Here is a 25,140-nt window from a genome sequence, read left to right as displayed (position 1 = left end):
ATAAACCTCTTTTAAAGCCACTCTCAATTGTTTACTGACACTTCCACTCACAATATGGCCGCTCAGTAATACAGATTTCTGAACTGCCTATCACAGTATGGCGCTCTGGTTTCTTTTTTTTTTTAATCACTGAAGTCTCAATTCCACTATATTACTGACAAATCTGTTATATGGCAAAACAAACCAGCTTCCTCGTTTCAATAAAGAATCTTCGCTCTGCCAACCACAACATGGCTACGTGCCGTAGCTATATGATCCTGATCACATGACTTACCGGTCACTGATTGGTTCTCGTATTATAGACCCGGAAACGGTAGGACGAGCCAATCGGTGAGCGCTGCCGGGACGTCCCGGGCTCCAGACTGTTTATAATTATTTGTGCCGGTGCCGATCTGTGACTGTCACTATGGGGGAGTCGGACCGATTCTGCTATGTGTATAGTTGTGACCTGGATATCAGCGTGAGGCTCAAGATGTGAGTCCTGTCCTACTGCCCCAGATATCTGTCCTGTTCCCTCATCTCATTCCTCCCAAACCCCAATATCTGCCCTGATCCTCCCTCACCCCAATATCTGCCCTGATCGTCCCTCACCCCAATATCTGCCCTGATCCTCCCTCACCCCAATATCTGCCCTGATCGTGCCTCACCCCAATATCTGCCCTGATCGTCCCTCACCCCAATATCTGCCCTGATCCTCCCTCACCCCAATATCTGCCCTGATCGTCCCTCACCCCAATATCTGCCCTGATCCTCCCTCACCCCAATATCTGCCCTGATCGTCCCTCACCCCAATATCTGCCCTGATCCTCCCTCACCCCAATATCTGCCCTGATCCTCCCTCACCCCAATATCTGCCTGATCCTCCCTCACCCCAATATCTTCCCTGATCCTCCCTCACCCCAATATCTGCCCTGATCCTCCCTCACCCCAATATCTGCCTGATCCTCCCTCACCCCAATATCTGCCCTGATCGTCCCTCACCCCAATATCTGCCCTGATCCTCCCTCACCCCAATATCTGCCCTGATCCTCCCTCACCCCAATATCTGCCCTGATCCTCCCTCACCCCAATATCTTCCCTGATCCTCCCTCACCCCAATATCTGCCTGATCCTCCCTCACCCCAATATCTGCCTGATCCTCCCTCACCCAATATCTGCCCTGATCCTCCCTCACCCCAATATCTGCCTGATCCTCCCTCACCCCAATATCTGCCTGATCCTCCCTCACCCCAATATCTGCCCTGATCCTCCCTCACCCCAATATCTTCCCTGATCCTCCCTCACCCCAATATCTTCCCTGATCCTCCTCACCCCAATATCTTCCCTGATCCTCCCTCACCCCAATATCTGCCCTGATCCTCCCTCACCCCAATATCTGCCCTGATCCTCCCTCACCCCAATATCTGCCCTGATCCTCCCTCACCCCAATATCTGCCTGATCCTCCCTCACCCCAATATCTGCCCTGATCCTCCCTCACCCCAATATCTGCTCTGATCCTCCCTCACCCCAATATCTGCCTGATCCTCCCTCACCCCAATATCTTCCCTGATCCCTCCCTCACCCCAATATCTGCCTGATCCTCCCTCACCCCAATATCTTCCTGATCCTCCCTCACCCCAATATCTGCCCTGATCCTCCTCACCCCCAATATCTGCCCTGATCCTCCCTCACCCCAATATCTGCCCTGATCCTCCCTCACCCCAATATCTGCCCTGATCCTCCCTCACCCCAATATCTGCCTGATCCTCCCTCACCCCAATATCTGCCTGATCCTCCCTCACCCCAATATCTGCCCTGATCCTCCCTCACCCCAATATCTGCCTGATCCTCCTCACCCCAATATCTGCCCTGATCCTCCCTCACCCCAATATCTGCCCTGATCCTCCCTCACCCCAATATCTGCCCTGATCCTCCCTCACCCCAATATCTGCCTGATCCTCCCTCACCCCAATATCTGCCCTGATCCTCCCTCACCCCAATATCTGCCCTGATCCTCCCTCACCCCAATATCTGCCCTGATCCTCCCTCACCCCAATATCTGCCTGATCCTCCCTCACCCCAATATCTGCCTGATCCTCCTCACCCCAATATCTGCCTGATCCTCCCTCACCCCAATATCTGCCCTGATCCTCCCTCACCCCAATATCTCCCTGATCCTCCCTCACCCCAATATCTCCCTGATCCTCCCTCACCCCAATATCTGCCCTGATCCTCCCTCACCCAATATCTGCCCTGATCCTCCCTCACCCCAATATCTGCCCTGATCCTCCCTCACCCCAATATCTGCCCTGATCCTCCCTCACCCCAATATCTGCCCTGATCGTCCTCACCCCAATATCTGCCCTGATCGTCCCTCACCCCAATATCTGCCCTGATCCTCCCTCACCCCAATATCTGCCCTGATCGTCCCTCACCCCAATATCTGCCCTGATCCTCCCTCACCCCAATATCTGCCCTGATCGTCCCTCACCCCAATATCTTGCCCTGATCCGTCCTCACCCAATATCTGCCCTGATCGTCCTCACCCCAATATCTGCCCTGATCGTCCCTCACCCCAATATCTTGCCCTGATCCTCCCTCACCCCAATATCTGCCCTGATCGTCCCTCACCCAATATCTGCCCTGATCCTCCTCACCCCAATATCTGCCCTGATCCTCCCTCACCCCAATATCTGCCCTGATCCTCCCTCACCCCAATATCTGCCCTGATCCTCCCTCACCCCAATATCTGCCCTGATCCTCCCTCACCCCAATATCTTCCCTGATCCTCCCTCACCCCAATATCTGCCCTGATCCTCCCTCACCCCAATATCTGCCCTGATCCTCCTCACCCCAATATCTGCCTGATCCTCCTCACCCCAATATCTGCCCTGATCGTCCCTCACCCCAATATCTGCCCTGATCCTCCCTCACCCCAATATCTGCCCTGATCCTCCCTCACCCCAATATCTGCCCTGATCCTCCCTCACCCCAATATCTTCCCTGATCCTCCCTCACCCCAATATCTGCCTGATCCTCCCTCACCCCAATATCTGCCCTGATCCTCCCTCACCCCAATATCTGCCTGATCCTCCCTCACCCCAATATCTGCCTGATCCTCCCTCACCCCAATATCTGCCTGATCCTCCCTCACCCCAATATCTTCCCTGATCCTCCCTCACCCCAATATCTTCCCTGATCCTCCCTCACCCCAATATCTTCCCTGATCCTCCCTCACCCCAATATCTGCCCTGATCCTCCCTCACCCCAATATCTGCCCTGATCCTCCCTCACCCCAATATCTGCCCTGATCCTCCCTCACCCCAATATCTGCCTGATCCTCCCTCACCCCAATATCTGCCCTGATCCTCCCTCACCCCAATATCTGCTCTGATCCTCCCTCACCCCAATATCTGCCTGATCCTCCCTCACCCCAATATCTTCCCTGATCCTCCCTCACCCCAATATCTGCCTGATCCTCCCTCACCCCAATATCTTCCCTGATCCTCCCTCACCCCAATATCTTCCCTGATCCTCCCTCACCCCAATATCTGCCCTGATCCTCCCTCACCCCAATATCTGCCCTGATCCTCCCTCACCCCAATATCTGCCCTGATCCTCCCTCACCCCAATATCTGCCTGATCCTCCCTCACCCCAATATCTGCCCTGATCCTCCCTCACCCCAATATCTGCCTGATCCTCCCTCACCCCAATATCTGCCTGATCCTCCCTCACCCCAATATCTGCCTGATCCTCCCTCACCCCAATATCTGCCTGATCCTCCCTCACCCCAATATCTGCCTGATCCTCCCTCACCCCAATATCTGCCTGATCCTCCCTCACCCCAATATCTGCCTGATCCTCCCTCACCCCAATATCTGCCTGATCTACTGACATACATGGGGTGACATGTGGGTGCTTTGTGTCTCCTCAGAGGGAGTCTGGAAGGGAAGAGGGAGCAGAAGAGTTACAAGGCTGTGCTGGAAGATCCGATGCTCAAGTTCTCAGGACTTTATCAGGAAACCTGTTCTGATCTCTATGTCACCGGCCAGGTTTTTGCTGAGGGAAAACCTCTCGCTCTGCCTGTGAGAACCTCTTACAAAGCTTTCAGCACCAGATGGAAGTGAGTCTTGTGGTTTGTGTCCCCATGTTCTGCCTCCTTCTCTTGTCTGGGGCTCAAGGCTTCCCAGTGTTTCCTCTGTACACACTTCCCACAGGTTCTCGGCACCAGAACTGACATCTAGAGCTCTAAGAATGACCCAGAACTACCCCCAGAGACAATGACCCAGAACTACCCCCAGAGACAAGACATGGCAGATCCAAGTACCGGAAACACCATATAGTTAAAAAAAAAAATGTTATGGTATGAGATTTGTTATCTGGAAAACCGTTATCCAGAAAGCTCCATTATGGAAAGGCCTTCTCCTATAGAATCCATTTTAATCAAATAATCCAAATTTTTAAAATATGATTTCCTTTTTCTGTGTAATAATAAAACGGTAGTTTGTACTTGATCCCAACTAAGATATAATTAATCCTTATTGGAAGCAAAACCAGCCTATTGGCTTTATTTAAATGGGTTGTTCACCTTTAAATGAACGGTTAGTATGATGTACAGAGGGATATACTGAGACAATTTGCAATTGGTTTTCATTTTTTTTATTATTTGTGGTTTTTGACTTACTTACCTTTTTATTCAGCAGCTCTCCAGTTTGCTGCAGTCTGGTTGTTAGGGTCAAAATTCCCCTAGCAACCATGCATTGATTTGAATAAGAGACTGGAATATCAATAGGAGAGGCCTGAATAGAAAGAGGAGGAATAAAAAGTAGCAATAACAATACATTTGTAGCCTTACAGAGCATTTGTTTTTTAGATGGGGTCAGTGACCCCTCATTTGAAAGCTGAAAAGAGTCAAGAGAAAAAGGCACTGCATGGTTGCTAGGGGAATTTGCACCCTAGTTACCAGAATGGTTAAGATGCAAACTGGAGAGCTGCTAAATAAGTCAAAAACCACAAATAATTAAAAAATGAAAACCAATTGCAAATTGTCTCAGAATATCCCTCTCTACATCATACTAACAGTTAATTTAAAGGTGAACCACCCCTTTAACGTTTACATGATTCTCTAGTAGACTTAAGGTAGGAAGATCCAAATTACGGAAAGATCCCTTATCTGGAAAACCCCCAGGTTTCCAGAATTCTGGATAACAGGTCCCATACCTGTATTAGGCACTATACTGTTGCTCCAACTGTACGTTGGCCGGTGACATTAATATTTCTCCTCCTCTTCATCCTCCTCTTCTCCCATCAGATCCAGAGCCATCAGATCCATCAGATCCAGATCCATCAGATCCAGGCAGTGACCTGTTTCTAACAAGCTCATTGTTTATTTTCCAGTTGGAACGAGTGGCTGAAGCTCCCGGTGAAATACGCCGACCTGCCCAGAAACGCCCAAGTCTCTCTGACTATCTGGGATGTGTATGGGCCCGGGAAAGCCATTCCAGTCGGCGGGACCACTGTTTCTTTATTTGGCAAATACGGGTGAGTCCTGTTTCTTTCTATATGAAAGTTAAAGGGGATGTTCACCTTCCAACACTTGTTTTTCTTCAGTTCAGTTGTTTTCAGATCACCAGATATAAAGTTTTTTTTCTTCTCTTCAACTTCTTATGTCTTTCTGAAGCAGCTCGGGGTGGGGTGGGGGGATCCACAACTCTGTAATTGTTCTAAGCTGATACATTTAGTTGATACATTTCTTATCTTTGTCCCTGCTGAGCTCAATTCCCAAGTTTCATTAAAGGGCTGGTCCAACTTTAAGTTAACTTTTACTATGTTAAAGAATGGCCAATTCTTTTTTATAGTTTATTTTTTTTTTGAATTTGCTTTCTTCTTCTGACTCTTTCCAGCTTTCAAATGGGGGTCACTGACCCCAACTAAAAAAACAAATACTCTGTAAGGCTACAAATGTATTGTTATTGCTACTTTTTATTACTCATCTTTCTACTCAGACCTCCCTTATTCATATTCCAGTCTCTTATTCAAATCAGTGCATGGTTGCTATGGTAACTTGGATCCTAGCAACCCGACTATCTACCATAGCAACCCTTATAATACATGAGTGATACTCAGAGTTCCCTGTATAACTCAGCCTGCAGCCTTGTGCCTTTATATGGTCACAGAACAACCCCTCAGTGACTTCTAATATCCTTATCATTTACAGTAGGGGGTACATTACCCCTTATAATACATGAGTGATACTCAGAGTTCCCTGTATAACTCAGCCTGCAGCCTTGTGCCTTTATATGGTCACAGAACAACCCCTCAGTGACTTCTAATATCCTTATCATTTACAGTAGGGGGTACATTATCCCTTATAATACATGAGTGATACTCAGAGTTCCCTGTATAACTCAGCCTGCAGCCTTGTGCCTTTATATGGTCACAGAACAACCCCTCAGTGACTTCTAATATCCTTATCATTTACAGTAGGGGTACATTATCCCTTATAATACATGAGTGATACTCAGAGTTCCCTGTATAACTCAGCCTGCAGCCTTGTGCCTTTATATGGTCACAGAACAACCCCTCAGTGACTTCTAATATCCTTATCATTTACAGTAGGGGGTACATTATCCCTTATAATACATGAGTGATACTCAGAGTTCCCTGTATAACTCAGCCTGCAGCCTTGTGCCTTTATATGGTCACAGAACAACCCCTCAGTGACTTCTAATATCCTTATCATTTACAGTAGGGGGTACATTATCCCTTATAATACATGAGTGATACTCAGAGTTCCCTGTATAACTCAGCCTGCAGCCTTGTGTCTCCGTTCCCTGTAAAATAAAGCTTTTTAGGAACATTTTTAAGCATTTTATACATTTACAGTGATGCAGTTCTGTTCTACACTGTGTTCTCATCTGTTTTCCTCGTATTGATAATATGTGCAATAAATTCAATATACTAAAAGTGCTTCAGCCCTTTCCATAAAGCCAGTTATTCTGCCTGATGACAACGTGCTGGGGAAAAAAGTGTTCTGGATTTAATAGAAAAGTCAAGCGTATAATATTTGTCACTGTAGAATCAATATGGGAGCCAGAGGGAGACACTTAGGATAATCACGTATGGTCTATGTCCGGCTGCTCTTGGGGGCAGTTTTAATATAAATCTTTCTGCATGAAGTCAGATCCAATACTTGTACAGCTGTTTGTAAAGAACTTAATGTGCCGTGTGGCTAATAGGACAGTGAAATCAACCGGGTTAGTGGTTTGTGTTAAGCATCTGTCCTGTATAGGAGAAACAGTTATACAATCATAAATGGCAGTTGTACATTTGAAAATGACAGTTGTACAATTGGAAATGGCAGTTATACAATCGGAAATGGCAGTTATACAATCATAAATGGCAGTTGTATGTTTGGAAATGGCAGTTATACTATCATAAATGGCAGTTATATTATCATAAATGGCAGTTATACTATAGGAAATGGCAGTTATACAATCATAAATGGCAGTTGTATGTTTGGAAATGGCAGTTATACTATCATAAATGGCAGTTATATTATCATAAATGGCAGTTATATTATCATAAATGGCAGTTATACTATAGGAAATGGCAGTTATACGATAGGAAATGGCAGTTATACAATCATAAATGGCAGTTGTATGTTTGGAAATGGCAGTTATACAATCGGAAATGGCAGTTATACTATAGGAAATGGCAGTTATACAATCGGAAATGCCAGCCAAGTTGAGAGATGTAGTTGGGCAGCAGCTACTACACTACAGGCCTTTGTTTCCCAAGTACAAAACTGCACCTGTTCATATTCTATTCATATCATTGCAGTGCCAGACACATTGACATGCTGTTGTTAATTCCATTCACTTTGGCATCCGACATTGGCTAAGAAAAGCTCAGCACAAAGGATCCAGCTCATCTCTGGGGCTAGAATGGAATGCTGGTTGCTAGGCTCCTCCTCCATAGTGATTAGACATTAAGCTGACAGGCTATTGTGGTTGATTATATGTGGCGTAATTAATTTAAAGATAAATAAGGTATGGGACCTGTTATCAGAATGCTTGGGACCTGGGGTTTTTCCGGATTACGGCTCTTTCCGTAATTTGGATCTTCCATTAAATAAACTCAATATGCGGGTTTTGCTTCCAATAAGGATTAATTATATCTTAGTTGGGATCAAGTACAAACTCCTGTTTTATTATTACAGGTTAAAAGGAAAGGACATTTGGAGAATTTGAAAAAATTGATTCTATGGGAAATAACCTTTCCATAATTCAGAGCTTTCTGGATAACAGGTTTCTGGATAACAGATCCCATACCTGTACTAGTTGTTCAGATCAAGTACAAGCTACTGTTTTATTATTACATGGTAAAAGGAAAGGAAATTTGGTTAATTTAAAAAAACTAAGTCTATGGGAGACGGCCTTTCCGTAATTCAGAGCTTTCTGGATAATGGGTTTCCAGATAACAGATCCCATACCTGTACTAGTAGTTCGGATCAAGTACAAGCTACTGTTTTATTATTACAGGGTAAAAGGAAAGGCAATTTGGATTATTTTAATAAAACTGAGTCTATGGGAGACGGCCTTTCCATAATTCAGAGCTTTCTGGATAACGAGATTCCAGATAACGGGGTTCCCGGTTAACAGATCACATACCTGTACTAATAATATATAATATAACAATACAAATTAAAGCCTCATGTTTAGTCTGTGTTCTGGTTTTTTAAGGTTTCAGCAGCCAGATTGCATTTATTCTGTACCTCGCAGAGCGCAGAGCACTTGCAGAGCTGCACAGCAGGGGGATTTCTATCCTTTCTGCTGTTGGAACTGGGCTCTGCCTGGTGTTTGTGAGTGGTATCAGCACTATGTCCGTATGAATGCTCATGTACAGCAGGACTGCTCCATATCCCCAGGGCTGCCTCCATCTGTTTAATTACAAAAGAGACGGCTCTGCACCACGACGCTGTTCCTTTATCATCGGAAACGCCGGATCTTTTTCATTGCACAGGATCCTTAGGTAGCCCACTCCCTGATGTCTGTGCCAATCACTTGCCAAGCTCACTTACTTCCATGTGTTCTCAGAGTCACTGCTAGAAGTCAAGTTAAACAGCCCAGATATTGACTTTGGTATCATTGGACCTGTTATCCAGAAAACACTAATACATTGTATTGGACACTATCTATCCCTATATTGGATTTAATAAATTGCCTTGTATCCAGCCTCCAAAACTGTGACTTCCCCCATCGGAAAGTTTCTGTGGCACAGAAAGGATCACATTTAGGGGGTTCTTTTTTAAAATCCAAATGCCAAAAAACTCGAAAAATATGAGTTGTTTTTACTATAAAATCTTAATTTTTTGGAAAAAAAATCCCGTGGATGGAAAAATCCAGAATCCGAAAATCCGACATCTCAAACTTGCCAAAGTTGCATATAAGCCAATGGGAGAAGTCTCGAAGATATCCTGATGTGCGCTGGGTTTTGTGCAACAATCAGATTTCATGGTTTTCGGACAGAATTCTGGAAAAATATGATTTTCGGGCGGAAAATCCAAAAAATCCATACTATTCGAATTTTTGTGCGATTTTCACAGGTTTTTTTTCGATATTTTTTTTCCCAAACAAACAAACCTTTCAGGAAAATGTATTGATAAATAAGGGGAAATAACCCGTCAGAGTATATTTCAGAGAATAATGAGATAAATTTGGATTTTGCTAAATAACCCCCTTAGTGATAAGTGAAATTTTTAACCAGGTTTCGACACCAAAAAAAGATGCCCATGACTCCAATGGGTGAAATAAATTGTCGCACGGAAAAAAAAAATGTGTTGCCCATAGACCAATGCATTTGGCAAATTATTTTGCCGTTTTGAAAATTTTCAGCAAAGCGGAACAGATCGGATTGGCCCATCACTAGTCGCATTGAATTAATTTTTGAAAACTGCAAACATCTCTAGAAGCTCTCTGTTTGTTTAGGATAGCAGCTGCCATATTAGTTTGCTGTGACATCACTTCCTGCCTGAGTCTCCTCCCAACTCACTGCTCTGAGCTCAGATTACAGCAGGGAGGGAGAGAGGAACAAACTGAGCATGCTCAAGCCCAAGCCCTGGAGGTTTAAGCTGAAAACAGGAAGTCTGATACAGAAGCCCATGAGTACACAATAGAAGGAAAGAAATGTGCTGTTTCTTTTGACAGAGGACTCAGAGCAGCATTACTTTGAGGGATTACTGGTGTATTTATATCGACCTTTCTGATAAAGCTGACTTACTTTTAGCCTTTCCTTCTCCTTTAAGTCTAAAGAGGACATCTCAGAAAGAGAAGTAAGATGGAGGCACATCATTCACTTTTTTTTTTTTCGTTGGCCAGTGCATTTCTTTTTATTTCAGCATGAGTGGGAGGTGTCGCCCATGAAATAAAAACCGTAGCCTCACTTTTATATTTACCGTTAGTCCAACTGTATGTACATACTTACATTTTTGCTTAGTCGCGATCCCAGTGTGGTGCGCTTGTGTTTTGCAAATCCAGGTTTAACTGTCCCTTTAAGTGCAATCCATACAAGCTGACATGTCTCTACTTTGGGAATTCCAGAATGTTCCGCCAGGGAATGCACGATCTTAAAGTGTGGCCAAATATCGAAGCGGACGGGTCCGAGCCGACCACGACTCCTGGTAGAACGAGCAGCTCTGTCTCTGAAGACCAGATGAGCCGACTGGCGAAGGTAACGTGATCGTATCGGTATTGGGTGGGGAAGATTCACTAGTCCTCACTAACGTGTGCCGTATATCATGTATTCAGCTATAGGGGAGCTGTAACCACCTGCAGGTCTAGTGGCCCTCACACATCAGTATAACTGCCCCACACACTTGCCCAAAGATGATACAGAACTTCAAGTCTCAACCCAAGCCCTGTACTTGCCTGAGTGCTGCACATGAATGGCTGGCAGTGTATGGAGAACTCACAACTTGTGCTGGAACTGGAGGGACACAACATGCCCTGAGATGTGACCAACACACAATAACCAGTTCATGGAACGTGGGGCAATACCATTATACTATAAATACTATAGTTACCACATTATCTCAAAACAAACCAGGAAACATAGATTTCAAGGGGTTCACATGTGATCACGCACATATCTTATTGGCATAAATGCATTACATTACTTTTTAAAGGGGAACTAAAGTGCTATAGAACGGATTTTATGTTGTTTTTCCCTCTCACGTTTCCCATATAGGGGCAAATTCACTAAGATCCGAAATTGCGCCGGCGATAGCTTCACCACATTCTGTCGCACTTCGCCAGGCGTAGTTTCGCCAGCGCTACGCAAATTCACTAAAATGCGAAGTTGCGCTCAGGGAGGCGAATGGTAGCGAAGTTGCGCTAGCGTTAATTTGTCAAGCAAAGCGAAGTTACGTTAGCGATGCCTAATTTGCATACGGCGCCAAGTTAAAGTTGAATGGACGTATGTGTAGCAGCAAATACATTACACTACACAAGCCTGGGAAAGCTTCATAAATAAAATAAAGTTGTTATATTGCCCTCCACATGTGCCCAGTGTATAGTTTAGGTGCCATATGTTAGGAAATGTAGGGGGGGAAGGAGGGTACCCCCCAAAAAATGTACGATCTTTTTCAGCCTATCACCCTTAAAAAGGAAAAGACGCCAGCGTTTTTTGGGACTTCAAAAAAATTTCAACTTTTTTTGAAGAAAGCCCTATCTACTCTATTGCACTTCGCCTGGTCTCAGTTGGTGAACGCAAGTTAACGTTCATGAAAATCCACAAGTTAGTGAATTAGCGTAGTTACATCCCTTCGCCATAGCGCAACTTCACCTGGGGTAAGGGTGCGAAGTAGCGCTAGAGTAGGTCCACTTTGCTGGCAAATTTACGCCAGCGCCCGTTAGTAAATCGGCGAAGTAACGAAATGACGTCATGCTGGCGAATTTGCGCTAGCGTTAGCCACTTCACGCTTTAGTGAATTTGCCCCATAGTCTTTTAAAGGAGAACTAAACCTGCCCCTAAAGAGAGAGAGCCTCCATCCACTACCATCCATTCCCCCCCACCTGTGTGCCTCAGAGACGTTCTCACCACTTTCTCTACTTTTTACATTTAGCATTTCATTTCCTTTCCAATGTGTTAACGATGCAATCAGAAGGCTAGAAATATTTCATTATCTGCAAGTACAGGGTTAGCATTTTTGTCTACATCCTTGACCAGAGAATTAATCATCTGAAAATGAATCATGTCCCCCTCTGATAGCGTTGTGATACTTCATTGGATAAGGAACCATGTTAAATCACGGGGTGTTCCTCAGGTGGGAGGCTCAGAAAGGGGATATTTATCTAAGTAATTTTCTTGTGTGATCATAGATACGCAGCTTATTCCAAAGAAACTCAATTTAAACTTCTCCTGGAAGACAGGCCACCGGCCTGAAACATCTGATCTAGAGAAAGGTCAAAAGTATTCCTGGGCCAAATAAAATATACTTGTTGGCAAGAAGAAACCTTATAGCACAGTTGTATTTTTTTCTTTAGAGAATTCCATATTTTGTTTTTAAGGGTGCCTTTGACGTTTCCACTCGAATTTTATGCTGGTAATCCATTTATAAAAGCACCTTGGAAAGTAGGAGGTGTATGCCACCAACTTAAGGTGGCCATACACGGAGAGATCTACTCATTTGGCGATCTCTCCCCGATATGCTCAAGGTGGGCAATATCGGGCTGATCCGATCGTGGGCCCTAGGGCCCAACGATCGGATCCTAATGGTGGCCGGTCGGATCGCGGGACCACATCAACGAACAGATGTGACCGCGATCCGACGGGATTTTTAGTCCCATCTGATCGACTTTCGGCCAGATCTCGATCGGGGAAGCCCGTCGGGGGGCCCCATACACGGGCCAATAAGCTGCCGACTCGGTCTGTCCCGCTTATTTGAGCTGCTGCTTTGTGTGAATGCACTGCACAGCATCTTTGGGAGTAGCGGAGGAGTGTTCTTCCCCAGTCTGATCCGCACCCATCCCTAATCCGCAATAATTGTCCAAATTTCAACCCAAACCCGCCCAATTGTTGGTCAACTCGCACATCACTAATGGGCCATGGCTCAGTTACGTTTTAGAGCTTAGAGATGTCCTGGTTCAGTTCTTCAGTGGCTACTCCTGCATTATCATCATCAGAATTCTGACCAAATATTACTTCCCATTATTAAGGGAACACATCAACACACAACAAAGAAGTTTGATGTTCCATGACTTGCTCTCAGATCACAATTTTATCGATCTATAGCTAGGGCTATATCAACGTGATATTCTGGGATTTACTTGCACGTGCCCTCTGTACCCATTTGCTTGTGTTAATTGCTAGATACAATTAGAATGCAAGTTAAATTGGACTCATGTTATGGCTGCTTCTGCAGAAGCGAGGCACCCGATCATGGAAAATCACCCATTATTTGTTGTTTTTATTTTTCTTATTTTCTTGCTTAATCCTAGCAAATATAAATCCATACAAAGTACTGAATTCTACACTTATTAACTCATTTGAATTCCCCTGCTTGCGGCACCGGTTGCCTCATTAATGCTAGAGCTTAATGTTATTCTGCAGCCCCCTTCGCCAGTGTTCATCGAGGCCTTGCTCTGTCTTTGCTTGTAACGATTTTTTTTGTGTTTCTCTGTTGCTTCCGTGCATCTATTTTGGAAACGTTAGTGTTTTGGAAGAACAAAGAGACAGATGGGGCTGGTGGAGGCTGTAAATATGTCGGACAACTCTGCCGCTGATTTATTAGATCAATAAAGACAGACTTTGTTTTTGTGCTTTTTATAAGGCCAGCTCACCTTCGCATTAGAGAAAAAAACCTAATTAAACCTCCTCTTTATGGCCATAGGTTCCCTGAAAAGATTTAATAGCACCGAGGGATTGAGATTGTGAGCGGAATAAAAACCTCTTTGTGACTAACTGTTTTCAGTCAGTGTGGTGTGTGTTCTACTCTTTTTCCAATTGTATACATTGTTTAAGATTGAAATCTCGTGATTTTTTTGCTGGTTTTGATGGTGTAGTATTTGACACCCAAAGCATTTATAAGTTTGGACATTTTGAGCTTGGGTTTCTTTAGGTATATTTTGCTAGAGGAAGGAAACAACGATGGCCATTATTTATTCCAAATTTCCATCGTTCATAAAAGTAAACAAACAAAAAAATGTCTATCGCCAAAAATAATGGTGTTATAATCTTAATGTTGCTTATGTCATTGAGTGACCAATGAGTGTCTTTGTTTTGTGCCTTATACACGAAGGCTTACGACACATGCAGTGTTTCCTAAACCAATATCTTAGCCAAAACAGACCAAAATCCATCAACAACTCCAACAACTCCAAATGAATATCATTGCAGATACCTACACGTATTCATACCGACCCTATCCATACACAGAAACTATATATACCAATAGCTATACTAATTCCAGATTTTAGTATCACCATAGCTTATGATATTATGCTTGTCTAAGAAATCATTCAAGGCATTCATAAAGGTATTAATAGAATCAGCCATCACAACATCATCTGGCAGGGCATTCCACAACCTCACTGCCCTCATTTTGAGGAACACTGCTTCAAATTAAAGTTTTGTTCCTCTGGTCTAAATGGGGAGCCTCTGGTGCGTTAAAACTTTTTATGGGAGAAAAATATTCCCTGCTATTTATCTACCCTCATAATTAAATCTTCCATCCCTTTAATCTATTTAGTCACATCTCTGAACTCTTCAGAGCCCAAAGTTGCACTGCATGCTCCCTTACCTTTCCCTTACCTGGGAAATATCAAGAAGCAAAATTATGGTTTCATTCCTTTATGCCCTTTTTTAGCAAGACAGAACTTTATTTGCTTTAGTAGCCACAGAATGACACTGCCCTAGAGTTGCACAGTCTGTTATCCACAAATACCCCCAAATCTTTCTCAATTAAAGAACCCACCAAATCACTCTGCAAAGTGGCAGCATCCTGCATGGAACCTATAGTTCAGCACAATTTAATATAATCCACAAATATAGAAAGGTACTTTCAAAGCCCACCTCCAGGTCATTAATAAACAAGTTCAAGTAGGTTAAAAAGAAAGTCTATCATTGTGTAACAATGTTCAGATGTAAGGTATCCCAGTAACTTTCATTTACTTGACACAACTGATAACCAAGTACTATGTTATCAGTCAGTTCAGGAATTGGGCAGGCTTAACAATGTCATCTGCTGCTGTATGATGTTGACCAGTCCATGGTGTATCTTCAAATAGGGAAATGAGGAACTGTTGCTCTTTCCTTCCTTTTCTTCTGACAACTGGAACAATAGGAAAGCAGCCATACCATGTGGGGCCCGCATGTGCTTTCCATCCATTTGGGTCTTAAACCAATTGCCTTTAATTTTATAACACTTACAATAATCACTTGAAGGAAATAGAAAGAGCTTCAAGATGAACAAAATGTTAAGGTCCATCTTATTGTCCTACCACACTGATCCTTACTGCTTAACAGTCTCCAATTTTTATTGTTTTGACAATTCCTTGCACAGTTTGATTTATACAGCGCTCCTTCTGATTGGTGTTTTTATGCCATATTATATGTTTAATTTATTTTGATATAATTGGAGTTGCCATAAGCTGCATTATCTAAACTCAACCATTCAGTAGGAGACACTAACAGGTACAGGTTCCCCCAAGAGATTGACCTTTGTTGCTAAAGAAGGACAGTCTGAACTGATGCCAATTTGCCAGCTACCATGAAGGTTTGCTGATCTTTCTTATATTGTTCTTGTTTACCAATTAATAAACTGTTTTCAACACAGGGGCCCAACCAGGAGAGAATTGAGGAGGTATGTACAAAGCCTCAGCCCTATCTGTCACTGAGGTTTTTCGCTTGCATGTGTGGCACTGTCACTTGGGTGATTTTATGGGCTGCCTGCTTTAAGTTCTAAAATGCACTTATACAGCTTACCTTACCCAGTGCCATGGTTTTGCTTTTAAATGGCGGAATGCCCGTTTGATGGCATGGCCATTCTGATGCCAACCATGTTCGGTATGTTTCCTGTTGTCCAAACCAACTTTTTCACTCTCACACAACCCACATGCTCTTCTGTCAGGGTATACGATTGTTTGCCCTTGTTCTCGCCATATGAGTTTGTGAAGGGATGTTCTCATTTGCCAGTTCTTTCCTGTTTAAGATTAGATTTGTTCTTTTTTAGTCATTTCTTCCCCACCCAGGCATCCTCTTTTCTCATAAACTCTATTTTTTCCTATTCCACCTCTACTCTCCCTCTTATTTTTTCATTGCTCTCTATGGGGCAAATTCACTAAACGATGAAGCGCCTAATGCTAGTGTTAATTCGCCGAATTCACTAACGGACGCTGGCGTAAATTCTCTAGTGTTACTTCGCACCCTTACGCCTGGCGAATTTGCGCAACGGACGTAACTACACAAATTCACTAACGTGCGGATTTTTCTGAACCATACCTTTTACGCCAGACTTCCTTCACCACCTCAGACCAGGCAAAGTGCAATAGAGTAGATAGGGATTGCTTCAAAAAAAGTCCCAAAAAACACTGGGGTTTTTTCATTTTTTAAGTGTGATAGGCTGAAAAAGATCAAAAAAATTTTTGGGGCTACCCTCCTTCCCGCCGACCTTTCCTAACTTGTGGCACCTTAATTATACAGTGGGCACATGTGTAGGGGAAAAAAAAATGTATTTGCTGTTTTGAAGGTTTCCCAGGCTTCACCTGAGCGCAACTTTGGATTTTAGTGAATTTGCGTAGCGATGGCGAAAATACGCCTTGCGAAGTGCGGTGAAGCGGACACTGTCGCAACTACGAAGCTTAGTGAATTTGCCCCTTAGTTCTTCTCAATCCATTCACCATCCCATTTGTCCATTTTCTGTTCTCTCCATTTCTCTGCACCCTCAAGTTGTTGCTTCACCATCTCTATCTGCTCATACTATTCTCTCTTTGTCTGCCTTTTTGTTTTTGTTCCCTCCACGTCTGCTTCTGTTTACTTTATGGTCTTCTTTAAAGGTAATTGTGACTGTTGCAACAGTGTTTGCAAGGGAATGAGCACTAACATGGCTTGCTTTAGTGAATGCAGTGAGGGTGTTTGTCCTGAGCACCAAGAGCTAGAAGGGGCTTCTCGAGAGGAAAATAGTTGACAAAAAAATGGTCAGGGACTTCTTGTTTTCAAGAAACGTGTCCAGCTTGCTGAGCTTTTATTATTGTTGATGTATAATACTCTCACACTGGAGTATATGCCATTACAACACTCATTTTCCTAGTTCACCTCTGAATGGAACCCAAGATATCTTGCCTTGCACAGGGTCCGCTCTTCTCCAATGATGGTGACATCAGTGTTACATTGTAGTAATGACTAAAGCATGTTCTCTTTCTTCTTTGTAATATGTACAGACACTGCCAGTATTGAGGTTATTCATATTTTCTTCAGTACATTCTAGCAAAATCTATCAAATGTATTCTATTCATTATTTCCTGCAAATTAATATTTCTGCCTTATGCATGCTTACCATTCTTCTACAACTGCCCCCATGAATTCTTAGTGCATTTCTCCCCATTATATCGCCGTGATTTTCACCATCCTGCCTTTTTTTAATCATCAGAAAAAAAAAAAACACTCAAATTTTTTGAGGTTTTAGCAGGGTCGGACTGGCGCAGTCGGGCCCACTGGGTTCTGAACCTCGGGGGCCCCATGCACCTGCGCAAAAGCTTGTGCGCGTGTGTGAATGGAAGATGCACTGCGCGCATGCGTGAGTGCCAGGCCCACCACGCTCATGAGTGAACCTTAGGCCCACCGAGCACATGCGCAAACGGGGAGCATACAGCACCGGCACAACTTTTTTCCGTTTGGGGGGGCCAATCTAGGACCGGGTCTGGGCCGGGGCCCACTGGGTTTTTTCCTGTTTCCCGCCGGCCCAGTCCGACACTGGGTTTTAGAGATTTTCGTATTTTTTTCTACACCTTTTTTCGTTCTACTTTTTGTATCCAAACTTTTAATAACTTTCATGGAATTCTTTAAGTTAGAGAAAAAGAGTTTATTCGTAGTTTCAAAAAACTTGAATACCACTAAAATTCGACCTTCAATAAATGGGCCTCTATATTTCCCATCATCATATTCCATTCTTACAATACACATTATTCATTCTGTGCCACACATTAATTACTAGTCTGTCCTAGAAATGTCCTCCATTTTTTTCAGTGAATTTCTCATCTTCTCGATGCCCACTTTTCTTCTGTCTTCAAAAATTGTCATAAAAGGCGGACATCCCTTCTTCTCAACCAGGTTGTCTCTTTGCCCATTTTCTATCAAGCTGCCCTATTTTACACTACCTTTTGGACTGTACTGCAATTGTGCAGGAGATACATCCTATTGGTGTCCATATTCTAAAAAATGAAAACATGTGATTGGCTGTGGAACTCTATGGGGCAGATTTATCAAAGGTCGAAGTGAAGGTTCGAAGTTAAAAACTTCGAATTTCGAACTAATTTTTGGGTACTTCGACCATCGAATAGTCCAACCTCGATTCAAAGTAAAACATCGAAATTCGAATATCTAAATTTATCATGTACTGTCTCTTTAAAACTTTGACTTCGACCATTCGCCACCTAAAAGCGGCAGAAGTGCTGTTTTAGCCTATGGAGGACCTCCTAAAACCTGTATGGAGGCAATTGGGGGAGTTTGGGAGATAGAAGTTCAAGTTAAAAAAACTTCGAAACAAATTAGATTGAATGCGCTATTCCTTTGATCTTACGATTCGAATACGGACCACTTCGACCCCCAAAAATCTTTGACCTCTATTAGTTTGGTCTTTTTGAATTTGAAGTTCGAAGTTTTTTTAACTTTGAACTTCGACCCTTGATAAATCTACCCCTATGTGCGGGTGTATGGAATAGTCGTCGTCTGGCCTAGTCCTCTGTCTGGACTTCACAAGTTTTTGGAATGACTAAACTTGCTGGATTTACATTTTTATCAAGCTACTTACTATATGTAATTATGTCTTGTGCAATGCCGTACTAAATCTGATTAATAGCCTCATCGGATCTAACGCAATCCCAGTATTCATGTACATATTTTTGAATATGTACATGAATATGCTTTTAATGATTTTGCAATTTTAATAAAGCTCAAGAAGTGGGCCAAGGTGGAGCTCTGTGGTGGTAGCTTCCAGGGAAAGAGTTATTTAAGAGTCAATTCAAGAACCATGGTGTTGTGAAACCAAATAAATGTTACTAATGTGGTTTGCCCCCTTTTGACAATGAGGACTTGTGAGTTAGGCCAATGTAGGAGGAATAGTCCAAGTGTCTATATTAGACCTGGGGTTCCCAACCTTTTACACCTGTGAGCAACATCCAAATAAAGAAAGAGTTGGGGGGTAACACAGCCATAAAAAATGTCCTGGGATGGTGCCAAATAGGGCTGTGATTGGTATTAGTAGCCCCTATGAGGGTCGGCAGGAGGTTTTTTTTTGTCGGCAGTACACCTCGTTTTTATGCAACCAAACTTGCCTCCAAGCCTGGAATTCAAAAATAAGCTGTGTGGCCAATGTGAATATATGAGTTTTTATTTATTATGTTTACTATTACTCAGGTTCTTCTCCTGCTTGTGCTTCTTGCAAGTCCCTCAGACTGGTTGATCCTACTTTTTGAATTCTAGCCTCGTAAGGATTTATCAGACTCCGTATTACTCTACTATACCCCCTATTTGATAGATGTCAGATGAACATCAGTAAAGAGTTTTCCTTCACAAGTACTGTATTAAACACAATGTTGGAGACCCTGATATATATTTGGGGCAAAGCCAATTACTGTTTCAAGTCTTCTTATCGAATATGATTTTCAAAAGCCAATAAATATAAATAAAATAAAATGTGAGTTTTAGGGGTAAATTGGGCATGGGGAACACAGTAGACTTGTGAACATTGATTTTCTTTCATTTGACCAGTTTTCTGTTTGGGTGTTTCCTAATACTCATGTTAGCGTCCTGTGTGGGTCCAATTGGGAACACCTGTGCCTGACCCGGATTCCATGAACTACAAGTTGACCTGCGCCCCAACCCACTATGCTCAGCTACCCAGACCCACTATCTGAACCGGTCTGCAAATAGCTTACTAACCCCCCGACTCGGTGCCCACGAAACCAGAAGTGATGTCACATCAGAGTCTATAATGCTAGGTAGCACAATGGTTATTGCCGAAAACTCAGGGGAGGGACAGAGGGTCCAGTCCTATAATGCAGCTGGGTATCTAGACGGGTTACCCTTGGACTACCCATACAATCGGACTAACCCCACAATCAGGCAATCACAAGTTTCTGCCCAAAACCCAACCGTCTACTCAACCCTATGCGGACTCTAACTCATGTGTCTGTCTGGTTTCCAGTAGTCATGTCATTGTAGTGCAGTCTCACCAGGGGCCTATATTCCCTCATATTCACTCATATTCACTTACATCGCAACCCTTTAGCCTAATTATTTGTTTTCACAAGAAAATTGGTTCTGTCCCAGTGGCTGCACAGATCCTATCTGATCCCCTTTTGTAAGCAGCAGTCCTGTCCTGCTTTATGGCAGCTGAGATTCTAGCTATCTGTATAACAGAACATTCTGTCCCAGTGGCTGCACAGATCTTATCTGATCCCCATTGTAAGCAGCAGTCCTGTCCTGCTTTATGGCAGCTGAGATTCTAGCTATCTGTATAACAGAACATTCTGTCCCAGTGGCTGCACAGATCCTATCTGATCCCCATTGTAAGCAGCAGTCCTGTCCTGCTTTATGGCTGCTGAGATTCTAGCTATCTGTATAACAGATCATTCTGTCCCAGTGGCTGCACAGGTCCTATCTGATCCCCATTGTAAGCAGCAGTCCTGTCCTGCTTTATGGCAGCTGAGATTCTAGCTATCTGTATAACAGAACATTCTGTCCCAGTGGCTGCACAGATCCTATCTGATCCCCATTGTAAGCAGCAGTCCTGTCCTGCTTTATGGCTGAGATTCTAGCTATCTGTATAACAGAGCATTCTGTCCCAGTGGCTGCACAGATCCTATCTGATCCCCATTGTAAGCAGCAGTCCTGTCCTGCTTTATGGCAGCTGAGATTCTAGCTATCTGTATAACAGAACATTCTGTCCCAGTGGCTGCACAGATCCATGAAAAAAGTGTTTCTCATAGAGACTATGTAATATAGAAGGAGAGAAAGAGAGATGTTATTTCATTACTCGTGTGAGAATGACTGGGCCTTGCTGCTGTATAGTAGAGGATACCACTAAAATGATCATCTTCTTTTATAAAGTCTAGCCTTTCCTTTGATATAAAACACAAATAGGATGTTTATAATAATATGTTGCATTCCTTCTGAATTTCCAGCTCACCAAGGCTCACCGGCAAGGTCACATGGTGAAAGTTGATTGGCTGGACAGATTAACCTTTCGGGAGATTGAAATGATTAACGAGGTGAGTAACCGGCCTCTCCATCACACAGTTATGTCGGTGTATCCATTACACATGGCTCCTCAGCCGGGACCTGATGCTTTTACCTTTTTTTGCTCTTTTTTTGTTGTAGTCCCAGACCACGTCACAGACTAAATGGAGCTCCTGAAATAATTGATTTCTTCCAGCGTTACCCTGACACATCCATCACATGACTTAAAGGGGTTGTTCACCTTTATATTAACTGTTAGTAGGACGTAGAGAGGGATATTCTGAGACAATTTGCAATTGGTTTTCATTTTTTATTATTTGTGGTTTTTGACTTATTTAGCTTTTTATTCAGTAGCTCTCCAGTTTGCAATGTCAGCCATCTTGTTGCTAGGGTCCAAAGTAACCCTGCGCTGATTTGAATAAGAGACTGGAATATGAAACAGAGTGGACTCAATAGAAAGATGAGCAATAAAAAGTAGCAATAACAATAAATGTGTAGCACAGAGCACTTGTTTTTAGATGGGTCAGTGACCCCAATTGAAATCCTCAAACCTTAAGAATAAGAAGGCAAATAATTAAAAAACTATTAAAATGGAGGCTAATTGAAAAGTTGCTTAGAATTAGCCATTCTACAACATATTAAATGTTAACTTAAAGGTGTATCACCCGATTAAAGGGTTCAAATTCAGTTCTGATAAATTCATATTGTAGAATTCAAATTTGGCCTATTCCCAAACCGATTCCTGGATTCAGTACATTTCTTATAATTACTGTAGTGACATAAATGAAACCCTTGCTCTTTTGTCCAATGGCCGTGAAAGGCTCTAGTACCATAGCAACCAATCAGCTGTAAGATATGTGTTCACAGGTAGGGACATACTACTTCTTGCCTAAAAAGAACACATACTATAGTCGGGAAACTAAAGCCTAAATAAGTGTATGACTAGAAATGCTGTATTTTATACGCAGAAAGCAGCCCTAGAACAGCAAGGATCCCGGCCTTCAAAATTGTCCTCATGCAGCTCCCCATCTTGGAATTTGTTAGACCGTGTTTTGTGTGTCAATGACTCTGCACATGCTCAGTGAGTTCGTAGAGCCGCTGAGCTTAGGGACTGTGGGAACTCATCAAACAGAAATTCATGTCACATCTGTCAAGAAGCTGATGCTACAGGTTTGCTAATTATTAAATTCTGATGCTAATTGCACTGGTTTCTGTGCTGCCATGTAGTAATTATGTGTATTAATTACTAATCAGCCTTATATTGTGACATTTCTATTCTATGTGTACTGTATATTGTGAGTGGCTCCCTAAGCTCAGTAAGTGACAGCAGCACAGAGCATGTGCAGTGAATCAGCAGAAAAGAAGATGGGGAGCTACTGGGGCATCTTTGGAGACACAGATCTTTACTGCTAAAGGGTTGGTTATAGAACCACAATATTTAGGGCCTTATTTATCAAAATCCAAATTTTTCCAAGTATTTAAATAAAAAAAAGTCAGACCAAACTAGAATCCATGATTGAACCTTATTTATTATTAAAAAAGCTCGATTAAATCGGATTGCGGACAAAATCGAGTGAGAGTTTGGGAAAGTTATTTTCCCAATTCGCTCCATTGTTTCAGGCTTTTTTCTGAAATAGTCTGATTTTTGGGCTAATATCAGCGCAGACAACAGAAGCTTTTAAATAGGATAGGGACCTCTCCCATTGACTAATATACAACCTCGGCCGGATTTTTGGATTCTGATTTTTTCCATCCGTGGGGTATAATAAATCTCAAGAAAATCTCGTTTTTTTTTCTCGAGTTTTTGGCATTTGGACTTTATTAAATAACCCCTTAAATGTACAGTATTCCTAGTCCAATTCTTTATTGGGCTATAGTTATCCTTTAAAAACCATTAACAACTGGATGATCCAACATGGATAAATTGGGAATTAATGAAAATATTTGCAGTGAGCAAACTACAGTTGGCACTAGTGATGGGTAAATTTCTCCCATTTCGAATCGCCCAAAAATTTGGTGAATTTCCAGCAAAATTAAAAAAAACGCCGAAAAATTATTGAAACTGCTTTAAAGTCAATGGCTGTCCTTATAGTGTTGACGCTCAGTGATTTTGACGCGAGTGACCTTTCAGACGCGCGTCCAAATTTTTTTGACGCCAACAAATTTTTGCCGGAGTTTCGCAAATGTATTAGTCGATGTTAAAAGTCGGAAATTCGGCGCTAATTCACGTCGCTAATTTGCCGCTAATTATTCGCCCATCGCTAGTCGGCACATGATTAGGAAAAGTGGCCTCGGCATCACTTTTACTAAATGAAACCTTCAACGTTTTTTCGAAAGTGCCCGTTAACCTGCCGCGTCTCTTTATAATTCCCATGTACAGTATAAATAGAGTTGCTCTGCAGTAGGATCAGCTTCCAGTCCCTGTGGCCCTTCATTTCCAAGAATCTGGCCTTCCCGCATGATGGCTTTGCTTCCACGTAATCCTTATATCTAAATGACCCCCGAGGGGACGAGGGAGGATAGAATTCATCTTCTGAATCCAGGATTAATTGTGGATATTTATCTCTGACAAAATTTGGTATTTCTCGGTGTTTTTCCCATTTAAAAGCCTCCTCTGGTTGTGCTGCTTAAAATTAATATTTAGTATAGAATGATATTCTGAGAAAATTTGCAATTGTTTTTTTTATTATTTATCATTTTCCAGTTATTTAGCTTTTTATTCAGCAGCTCTCCAGTTTGCAATTTTAGCAATGTGGTTGCTAGAGTCCTAATTCCCCTAGCAACCATGCATTGATTAGAATAAGAGACTGGAATATGAATAGGAGAGGCCTCAATAGAAAGAGGAGTAATAAAAAGTAACAATAACAAAACATTTGTAGCCTTACGGAGCATTTGTTTTCTAGATGGGACCCCATTTGAAAGCTGGGAAGAGTCAGAAGAAGAAGGCAAATAATTCTAAAAAGAAAAAAGTGAAGGCCAATTGAAAAGTTGTTTGGAATTAGCCATTTTATAACATACTAAAAGTTAACTTAAAGGACCAGTAACATAATTTTTTAAAAAAACAAAACAAAATTAGTTTCTTGTTAACGAAAAACCCACCAAGACAGTTTTAACTTTTAAATCGTAAAGCTTTTATTAAGAAATTACTTACAGATTCCCTGCATGAGCTCTTCTTCAGAAACGGCGACAGGGCGATGATCCATTGTGCAGCGCTCGATTTCTCCTCCCTGCCTTCTATAGGAGATAGCCAGAGAGGAGAAATTGAGCGCCGCACGATGGATCGTCGCCCTGTCGCCGTTTCTGAAGAGGAGCCCATGCAGAGAATGTGGAGTCTATGGGAGACAACCTTTCTGGTTAACAGGTTTCCTGATAACAGATACCATGCCTGTCCTACGGAATTGTGATCTTTCTTAGATACATTTATGAAATAGTTGCTCTATCTCAACCTTTTTTACCTGTGAGCCACATTCAAATAAAAAAAGTTGAGGAGCAACACGAGCATGAAAATAGCTCCTGGGGTGTAAATAAGAACAGTGATTGGCTAGTGGTAGCCCCTATGTGGACTGGCAGCTACAGGAGACTCTGTTTGGCAGGACAGCTGGTTTTTATACAACCAAAACTTGCCTCCAAGCTTTGAATTCAAAAAGAAGCATCTGCTTTGAGGCCACTGGGAGCAACATCCAAGGGGTTGGAGAGGAACATG

At 42.8% G+C, this 25,140-nt stretch overlaps 1 protein-coding gene across 2 annotated transcripts in view; it reads left to right on the top strand.

Moving 5' to 3' along the window:
- The first annotated feature begins 292 nt into the window (after positions 1-292).
- Positions 293-25,140, top strand: part of pik3c3.S (phosphatidylinositol 3-kinase catalytic subunit type 3 S homeolog) — a 135,822-nt gene continuing 110,974 nt past the window's right edge. Inside the window, exons 1-6 of one of the 2 annotated variants that reach the window (XM_041580657.1) lie at positions 293-474; positions 3,916-4,104; positions 5,379-5,522; positions 10,583-10,712; positions 15,817-15,843; positions 21,383-21,469. In XM_041580657.1, coding sequence (XP_041436591.1) covers positions 407-474; positions 3,916-4,104; positions 5,379-5,522; positions 10,583-10,712; positions 15,817-15,843; positions 21,383-21,469 — 645 coding nt within the window. In that variant the 5' untranslated portion in view covers positions 293-406. The remainder of the gene's footprint in view (positions 475-3,915; positions 4,105-5,378; positions 5,523-10,582; positions 10,713-15,816; positions 15,844-21,382; positions 21,470-25,140) is intronic. The other variant, XM_041580659.1, reaches the window with a different exon arrangement.

Source organism: Xenopus laevis, chromosome 1S (assembly GCF_017654675.1).
Source record: "Xenopus laevis strain J_2021 chromosome 1S, Xenopus_laevis_v10.1, whole genome shotgun sequence".
Taxonomy (NCBI): Eukaryota; Metazoa; Chordata; class Amphibia; order Anura; family Pipidae; genus Xenopus; species Xenopus laevis.
This window is presented reverse-complemented; position numbering and strand designations above follow the sequence as displayed.